Below are 10268 nucleotides of genomic sequence, written 5' to 3'. Positions count from 1 at the left end.
TCAAAAGAAAGATGTCCATGTTAACTTTCAATATACTATAATAGCAGTTTGATTTCTATTATATAATGTTATGTATATAACAACATATCTTGTATGATGTGAATAACCCATAAGGTACGAATATGTGAATGTGAGAATAACATAAACGCAATCGAGACGTTTTGTTGGTTTTTGTGACAATGTCAGACAAGTGGTAAGCTACCAATGGTGTGCACGTTGATTATGCTCTAAACATAGAATTATTATGTTTTCAAGTAAAGATGCTTACAATTATTAGGCAAAGTAAACTTTTAGGAAGTTTTTTATTCAATATGTGTCTTTCATTTATGCTTATAATCACCGTAGTCTGAATTGTCTCCATGTTGAAAATAGGCCTCGAAGCAATGTTAGTTGACATGCATTATTTTAATCACTTAGCACCTTTCTATAAACAAGGAAATTATATGCAATGATTTAGTGCTGCAAAATGTAAATTAGAAAGAGAACATAAGTGGTGCACATCTGAGAAGATAGTTTGAGCCAAAGCTAGGTGTTCACATTATCAACACCTAGTTAAAAGCCTTTAATCGGGTTCGTTGAAACATGGAATCCTCGAACTAGAGTGTCAACATGCAGATCTCTAAGGTCACACTCAAAAGAGCCAACCATATGGTGCACAAGGATAGAATGGAACAAAAAGTGGAGGCTTGATAGTAATTTACTACGAGGAGCCAAAAGGCCCTTGCACCTAATTTTAAGCCAATAAGGTTGGTTCTTACCTTCTTCGGGATTACTTATTTAACTAATGTTATAACTTATAAGGGATCAATCATTTATGGCTTTAACCCTTAATTATAACTCTTTGATATTTCTCTACTAGAAAGTTTCTTTTGTTACTTAGAGAGAAGGAGAATGGCATTGTTATATAAAGAAAATTTGGCTTTTAAAATTTATGGTCTAATAATGTTCCCACCTTCAAATTTCAATCATAGATACATCTAACACTTTTTAGGAGAGGAGTACAACATCATAAATCCATTATTGTATAGCCAATCTATATCAAATGTTATAAATTTTTATCTTTTCGACATTTTGCTTCACATGAGCTAATGGGTTAGCAATCGCTGAGTTTTTGACATTGAGTTGCAAAAAACAAAAAGATGTCTCTTGAATCAACCCAAGAATCCATAGGTTAGAACTTAGAACTTAACAATTTCTTGACAAGGTCGAGAGAAGTCTTCACAAGAATTGTTATATACAAAAAGAGAGAATTATTATATGTATGCAGAAAAAACACATTGCAAAAAATAAATAAAAATAAAAATAAAAATAAAACAATTGATGTGGTTGGTGTTCACATTATTGACAGTTACTTCGTACGCAAAGCTCTATATTAAAATCACAAAAAAAGGTTGCTTGTATGCTCCCTGATAAAGATGGCAACATGAAAAACAAGGATTTTCATCGATCACTTTAAACAAGAACTTACAAGTCATGTTTGTATGCATGCCCAAGGAACTTTACAATAATAAAAGAAGTATGATCATATAAGACAAAGGAGAAAACCAATCAAATGAACTCTGAAATCATTATCCTTTTATCATAATAGCATGAAAAGTACATTTGAACACCACCGGGGTGAAGAATAGTCATTCTTGAAAAACAAATATAGACAGACTTGTTTGATGTTATGATGAAGACATTAGAGCACTCATTAATTCCGATTCTACTATTATACAATAAGTAGACAACATGCATATACAATGGTGGCATGGTTTGTCTTACATGGTGGGGTCGCTAACATTTGAAAATCGCATAATGTACAACGTTTACAAGCGTAGACCGCACATACAAGGAAATCTAAGGCGCTTCATTACATTTATTTCCATCTACAGTTGTGGACCTTCCAAGAATTCTATATTATGTATCCAGTATTTTAAAGGAAATAAGAATAATTTCCCTTCATCCAACTCTGCATAAAAAAGAAGAAGAAGTTGTTGTCAAATCCAAGCTAACGGTTGAATCTCTATAGTTCCTTGGTTAGCATCAACCAAAAGATTACGTCCAACAAGGTAAGTATTGAATCTTTGTCTGTCCTTGATATTGAACGAATTCCAAATGGGTTTGTATGTCTCGAATATATCTAATGTCAAGTCCTTGGTTACTTGGGCCTCCTTTATTAGTTCAAAATTAATTGAAGTAACTAACTTCTCACTAGACACTTTTTGGGGAAGTTGCTTTGGAAATTTCTTTGCCATCGTTGTTTTATTTAAGTATAAACAAGTTGTTACGTGTGAAGCACACTGTGACGCACAAATTTCTAGTTGCTCTTTTGCTAATGCAATGATCAATTAACTTCTATTAAAAAATAAACATTAAACAATGCCTCTGGAAATTGTCTGCAAAAGGTGGCATAAGTAACTTGCATAATCATCGGTTTTTCCATAAATTACCAACTTTACAAACGCTTTTCTAAACGAAAACCCCAAATTTTGTATGTTGTCATCTTTGTGAGATACCATGACTTTTAAGTGTTGTTATGTTTACGTACACTTATAAAGCCATTGTTTAGCATGTTCACTACCCTTACAAGCATTTAGCTACAAAAGTCGAGCAATGACTCCATGCAGTTGCCTTCCCTTAATCAATTAGATATTCAATTCCAAAAAGTCAATATTAGTTATTAGTCGAAAACCATTGGATACTTTAGAGATAAGATTGTGCAAGCTAGAGCATTTGGGGAGGATCGTCCTTGCAAGAAAGTTTGATTATTGTCGGATCTCTTGCTTAACTAATTTCACAAAATAAATTGCATCCATCTACATTTATACCCTACAAGTTGTGGATAATTGAACAATATATATATACGTATATGTATATGTATGTATATATGTATGTATGTATGTATGTATGTATGTATGTATGTATGTATCCAACGAGTTTCTTTAAACATGTTCATGCTCCTTCTTCAAAGCATTGGAGTTTATTCGAGTACGGTTTATGTTTATTCCATAAAACCATGTCCTCCTTTCTAACGAACACAAGATTTTCAAAATCCTTGAAAGTATTGATGGAGTGTATTGTTTAGGGTTGCTAGTTCACAAGATTCACATCTTCGACATGCTTATATTGCAATTTGCGACACAATGCTTATTTGACATAGGAATCTAAACTTTAGAAAGTTTTCATGTTCAATGAACCACTTTCCTCGTTTTGATCGTGTATGTTGTCTTTAACTAGAGCATAGCAGACCTTGTTCTTTGTAGTATAAGATGCCTAGGTTGTGGCATTTATGACATTGGCATCCCTATGAGCATAGAAGACAATCAAAACACAGTAGCCTCAAAACATTATTGGGGTCTATCTCCCAACATCTCCCCAGAGAGAGAGAGAGAGAGAGAGAGAGAGAGAGAGAGAGAACTCAAAACTCTTTCGGAATTGTTACAATTGAAAGGAAATATAAAACATTTACATTTCAAAGGGAGCAATGGATTTCCTAGGGTATAACTTGACTATCTATATCAATCATACAAGGTACACTTGCAAAGGAAAAAAATAAACCTTCGCTCTTCCGACATGACCACGCACTTGGCACAAACTAGAAAGCAAGTCCTTCGAAGGAAGGATCTTTCCGATCAAATGTGTGGCCCCAACACCCAAACTCTCCGAAACACCCGGTACCACACTTACAGATAGTTTTCGATGAAATTCAGGAATCCAAAATTTTCCTTTCATTTATAACTTATTTGACCCACCCAACCCCCCTTTCCATTTCATACAACACAACATGATTTAGATGCAACGTTGTTTGTATGGGGGGACGGGTCAATTCCATATGGATGCAGCGAAGAGGGGTTTGGTCCGCCATCCGAGCAGGAGGCGGTCGTTTCTTTCGTCGAGTCTGAAACCGTCTTTATAGAGCCCAAGGAGAAGCTTGGCTTGGGAAAGGTTGTGGAAGGACAATGGCACGGGTTTGAACCCGGCCGCGCGGACGAGGGAGTGCCAATTGTAGAGGCCGGGTAAATTATGAGCGGGTCCAATGGGCCTGGGACCGGGGCCGATGGTCTCAGGCGGGGGCGCCGCGGGGTGGTCTGGGCAAGAAGACCGACTCCAGAGGCTCACAGTGTGGTGGATACGAGGGGCGAGGAACACGCGCTCAACGAGCACACGAGCCACCGGGCCCGGACCCGGGGCCTCGGTGGTGGACAAGGATATGCTATCCTCCAACGAGTCGCAAATGGCGGAGTAGTGATGGAGGGCCTCGAAGAAGAAGGAAGAGGTGGCCCCGGAGCCCGTGCTGCAGCCCAGCTCCTCCTCTACCAGAGCCAAGAGGATCGGGTCGAGCGTCCGCATGGCCCGGACGAAGGCCGAGACGGCCGAGGCCGTCGTGTGAGGCATGTGTGGGAGGTGGAGCATGCAATTCACCACAAGGGCTTCCTCCCCTTTGCAAAGCTTCTTCACTACGCCTCCGAATTCTTCTTCCTGCTCCTCGTTATCGTCCATGACCGGGATCGGGTTGAATGTGAAGGGCACGCTCACCGAGGATGCGAATTCGGCTAGCCGCTTGCCCGTCTCGTGGATGGTAGCTAGGCCCCTCGGTCGCCCATGAGGCCTATAGAGAGCACTAATCCTAAGGTGGGGTGGACCCCCTTTCCTTGAAGCCAGTGCTTGCATCAATGGTGGCCATTGGATGCCTTCCATGATCTCAAAGTCAACTATATGGATGCACTGCTCCCTCTCCACTGCCTCCAGTATGGCTTGGTTAGCTGAGAAATGTCCGAACTTGATATACGGCGAGACCTCGTGAAGGATTCGGAAGGCCGCGAGGGTGTCAGCTGCCGGCGGATCATCGGGCCGGACATTGTAATGTCGGTGCCGGCTGCTGCTTTGGCTTCTGCCACACGATTCGATCCGGGATTGCAAGCCTTCGCTAAAGTAGGCGGCCACGCGCTGCATCGTGGTGCCCGAGCACGAGACCAACTCTGTGAGCCGAACCAATATCACGGATGCCAGATCGAGGTCCCGTGTGGCCACCGCCTCCGCACCCGCTATGAGGAGGTGCACGAGGCAAATCTCGCTGTAGTCGCTCTCCGACCTCGCCAGAGGGGAGCCGAGGATCGGATTCAACCCGAACTCCCGGGTGTTGTCCTGGCGTATCTCTACACCTTGCCCGGCCACGGCATTGCCAATCGTGGCCGGGTTCATGGCCGAACCCGAGGTCTCCTCACCGAACATCCTATTCGGGTGCCTATCTTCTTTGTTGTTGATCTGCTTCAGCTTAGGCTTGGAAGGCATTAGAGAAGACGAGGAATTAGGGTACGGCTTGCCGACTAAACCACCGCCGTGCTCTTGCAAAGATTGGGTGGGGTTTTGAAAATGGGGAGACATCGATACGGCCAAACCACCGCCCACCTCAGCACTACTCTGCCCAAATTGTATAGGACATGTCACCAATAGAGAAGACCCGCCGAAGATGTTCCTCGCATCTAACCCTCCAGAATCCGGCGAATATTGGCCTGTATCGGACGCGGTCACACCACCATCGTAATGTTCGAAGGAGTTATTGTCATGCTGGTCAGGAAGCCACGATACATCGAGGGGTCCCGTCTCGTTCTCATCGAACACGAAGCCCATCAGATGGTCGAGGCGATGGTCCGAACCGTCCGAGCTCGAATTCGTTGAACCATCACTACATGTGTTGGAGCCACTCATGGCAAGTGGTTCTAGGGTGTGTATATCATTATTGTGGTTAATGTTATTGATCCAAGGGTTTGCTATATATACTAAATGCTCATGATCGCCGCCGAATGCGTGCAACATGGAATTAGATTGGTGAGGTCCGATTGATTGATCGGCTACCCCGAAACTTGTGTTCAAGAAATGTGCTGGCCGATTTGTATCTACCATATTCGGAGGATTCGAGGGCCAAAACTCGGCAATGCTTTTCGCACCAGGGTACCTCACAAACTCGGGTACCGATGATCTCTTCGAGGAGGCTTTGGTTGAATGAATGGATTGAGGTTCTTCTACAGGCTGCGAGAATTGTCCGGGACCGGCGCCGCAATTCGCCCGGATGAATGCGTCCGAAGTGGCCATCAATGAGACGCCAATCTGATCATGACCAGGTTCGATGGTAGAGTACGAGAATGCGGGGGAGGACTGCCATGAGCTAATTTCCCTCGGCTCCGGTGGCGATATTCTCATGAATCCGTGAGGGCTCGGCTCGCCAGTAGTATGCTCGAATATTAAAAATGAAGGTATGTCATTAAGGATCTCCATTTACTGATGCAAAAGCACTGCATAACATAGATTCCTTATAAATCAGCCATATATAGGGAGGGGGGGGGGGGTTTGGATGAATTTGATTCGAGTAGCGGACTAAGATCGAACAACAGTTTAGGTTACCTTGTCCGCGAAAACTCGGAGAAAAACAAACTTGAAACCACCTGCTGAAAGATATATGAATAACATAGGAAACATGAGTGACTACCCATCTTGCAGTGTCATTATATATGTAGTAGCCCTCTAGTTATGACTTATGAGGTTAATTATTGCCTCTTCAATTACATATGTATACGAGAGATTGATTTAAGGTCGGAGAGATGATTAACTAGAGATTCAAATACATATGAAATGGATTTCATATACCCATACACATGCATATATATTTTAAGCCAAGACAAAAAATCATACAATTATTGGCAAAAATTCCTATAATGATAAATCATGATCTATTCAAGGATTAATTGCTCTGTCTGTCATGAATAAATGTATTAGAAATAATTATAAACATTTTCTCTTTTTAAAAAAAAAAAAGGAAGAGGTTGAGAGAGAGAGAGATGGAAATTTAGATACTATTTTATATTTAATTGATAATACGTCTACCATAGCTATATGTTAGATCAATTCCGAAATATTGAAGCGTGTTTTAGAATCTGATCCTCAAATGAGAAGCAAGATGAAAGAAAAACAGAGCAATTCCGAGGGAACCCTGAATTATAGATGTAGAGAGAGGAGGACATACCAGGATGAGAATTAGGGTTAGGGTTAGGGTCAGTCGGGGACGGACGCATCAACAGGGATCTGGAAAGTAGCCATGAAGGGGGCTCATGGTAAAGTTAGGGGTAGGGGTAGGGGTAGGGGTAGGGTAGGGTAGGGGTAGGAGATTAGGGTTAGGGTTAGGGTTAGGGTTAGGGTCAAGATTAAGGTGAAGATGAGGGTTAGGGTATGGATTTTGTATGTAGTTTTTTTGCTTAATGATGTACATATATGATGATTTTCTCCTTGTGTTGTAATAACATTTATGCAAAAAGACTGAAATAAAGAAACAACAGAAGGAAACAGGGGAGGAGGCTGCTTTTTGCTTTCCTTTTATGTCTTTTTTTCATTTTGTTTATTTTTTTTGATTATTTTTAGTCTTAGTTTTTATTTTTGTGTTTTCATTTCTGAGTTTTTCTTCTTCTTCTTCTTCTGTTTTTTAAATATTCTTATTTTTATTCTATTTTTTATTTTATTTTATATTTTATATTTTTTGTTTTCTTTTTTGTTTTATATTTTTTATATTTTTTATATTTTTTATATTATTTTTTTATTTTTATTTTTTTATGGCCAACTTTCCCCCATCTCTCTCTTTGTGTCTCTCAATGTAAGTAAGACTCTACAATACACACTTTAATATGCTTTTGAGGGACCATCCAATGTTCTCTTCCTTCACAAGACATGTCACCAACTAAGTGTTTGCCCCACCCATCTTGCTTGGCCTCCTCGCCGAATTTCGGCCATCTAATCTCTACTCTGTCTCCATTTCTTGTCCTCTCTCTCTCTCTCTCTCTCTCGACAAGTCATCTATCGTGTCTACCTATGTCTCCCGTGTAGACCTAGCATGATTTACCCCCGTCCACCCCTCGGCTCTTATGGCCTCTCCTTACATTTTCATCACTTCAATTCATGTCCATCGTTTTCTCCATTTAATGGTGCCCAAGAATACAGGGCAATGTACATGCACACGTATGTATGTAGGTTTCGCATATATGAGGTCAAATCTAGGCCATTGTTTTTTCCTATATCTCTCCTTATAAAAACAATACATATATTTTACAATGAGGATCCAAATTGTCCATGTTTCGAACTTAATAAACACCCAAAAAGCTATGCACACATGTATGTACACATGTATTTATATGTGCGTGCATGTATGTATGTATGACGCATGCCCAAACCTTGCAAGAGCACCAACACTTTCATCGAGATTCTATAGTTCATGAGACATAGATAGTGTTGCCTTCATATATATATTGAGGCTTATTATAAGGTCTTAGTGATGATGAGTCTTAGCAATGATTTTGCTACAAAAAATCGGTGACATTTTGGCATCATGTTAGTCATATAATGTTGATAGACTATTAAATTATATGACGAGTCTAATAGTGGAGCTTTGCCAAGGTCTATATAATGTTGTAGGCCTAGATTATGTTAAACTGACATTTTCAGAATGAAAAAACTTTAGTAATTAGTTTGCATGTCCACACCTTTTGAGAAACATATCATATCTATGCGCAAGCTTCACCCTAGGATTGATTTTCGTAAAATTTCAAATGCCCTCCATCCAATGGATGAAGTGTATTTTGGACTACTTTGCTATAATAAATACTTCATGTCATAACATACATCCAATGCATGATCATATCAAATTGTCCTTATGTCCACGCATTATTGACAAGACACATGGTTGGCTTACATGTGCATCATTGCATGGGTTCATTATTGTTGCACAATAAAATATATGGATTTGATGGGATGATGTTATCCATATTGGAGATGTTTGTGGCTTTTTCCAAGGTGTAGGAGAATTGTATTTGTCTTAAGTTGGGTATGATACATCCATGGTCATGTACCTCTCTTTTTTGCAAGTTGTTTGGTGGATCTTGAATGTACACGCTCAAAATCTTAGGAGGCGTGTTATGGCTTTATGATGTAGTATACACAGGAGTGGTAGAAAATTAGTGTACGGTCATATATGATTTGAGACAATACTTTTACATGCTAAAGCACGACGTGAAAGCATTGCCTTCATACAATCAGATTTTATATAGCCCCCACCCCACATACAATGAAAGATATGCTTACAGATTCACGAGCTACCTTCTATATAAAATTTCATAGGTTCAAGTGTATGGTTCAAGTATTGATTAAGGAGAGTGATGCGTTTTCATTATAGTAATTAATTTAAAACATGTTTTTAGTTAGAGAACATGGATGCTAACGACATGGTCGTCAAAAAAGCTATTTGTAATTCACTTTTCACAACCCAAGATGTTGAAATGGAACTTGGTATTGCTCAAGCATGGCCCACTCTCTTAATAATATAGATCAAGCAATGTGACCATATTTGCTACTTGAAATAAGCTTAGTTTTATATTGGTTCCAATATTAATTTATATTATTGTCACACTCGTGTAGACTTCTTATTGGCCATATGGACCCTTGAAGATTATTGGGCTTCAAAGAGCTATTGGTTGGTATCCACGTCAATCATTGTCACATTCATCTTTACTCCAATTATTTATACTAATTTGTATTATAAAACAATGGCTAAATGACAAAATGATATTTTATTTATGGCTCAATTAGATTGTACTTACATACTTACATTAATAAGCACTTATAGATGCAACATCCCAATTTGTGAATGTGTCTCTAGTCATTGACAAATGGGACCTTATCCAATATCATTTTTTTCATCCATTTTCCCTCACATCTTTTAGGTCTTGTGGCATTTTGCGGGTTTAGTAACCAAACAACAGTACAATTTATAATCTTCCAATTACTTCTTGTTACGAGCTACTATTATTTTTGATGTTACATGATATGATCGGTTTCGTGAATTAAATTAGAACGTCGTAGAGCTCAACCTCTTTCTAGATACATATAAAGACAATATATTGTGTTCTAGGCATTGTATGACATAGTACCTTTTCTCATGTGGAGGTGGAAGTTTCAAGTGGCAACATGTATATAGGGAAGAGGATGAAGAATGCCACTAGAATGCATTCAAAGGTTATGAACGAAGCAACGACATTTAAAATTAGTCAAAACATGAATGTTGAAATTCAACTTTCAAAGGCTTTCCTAAAATAGATACTTTCAAAATCTCTTTTCTTGAGGTGCTTCACCAAAATTTCCTGACATAGTGAGCATGCTAAAAAACAACATAAATAGGAGTGAACCATTATGCCACAAATGTTTGCAAAACACATTATGGCGTTTTATCTTGTCTTTTCTATGTTAGG

General features: G+C 39.4%; 1 protein-coding gene across 1 annotated transcript; it reads right to left on the bottom strand.

Moving 5' to 3' along the window:
* Nucleotides 1-3403: 3403 nt before the first annotated feature.
* On the bottom strand, nt 3404-6275 carry LOC147859956 (protein SCARECROW-like). The gene has a single exon (XM_087324727.1). It carries the CDS (start codon nt 6256-6258, stop codon nt 3805-3807), a length of 2454 nt encoding a protein of 817 aa, XP_087180853.1. The 5' UTR covers nt 6259-6275; the 3' UTR covers nt 3404-3804.
* Between the last annotated feature and the right edge of the window lie 3993 nt (nt 6276-10268).

This window comes from Azolla caroliniana, unplaced genomic scaffold (genome assembly GCF_043228905.1).
Source record: "Azolla caroliniana isolate FFs.n. ecotype wild unplaced genomic scaffold, voAzoCaro1.0.p SCAF_9, whole genome shotgun sequence".
Classification (NCBI taxonomy): domain Eukaryota; kingdom Viridiplantae; phylum Streptophyta; class Polypodiopsida; order Salviniales; family Salviniaceae; genus Azolla; species Azolla caroliniana.
Note: the sequence above shows the minus strand (reverse complement) of the source record. Positions and strands in the feature narration are given on the sequence as shown.

What these genes read in the sequence shown, in the direction of transcription:
- LOC147859956 (XM_087324727.1), bottom strand. Translation starts at nt 6,258, where the DNA reads ATGGAGATCCTTAATGACATACCTTCATTTTTAATATTCGAGCATACT.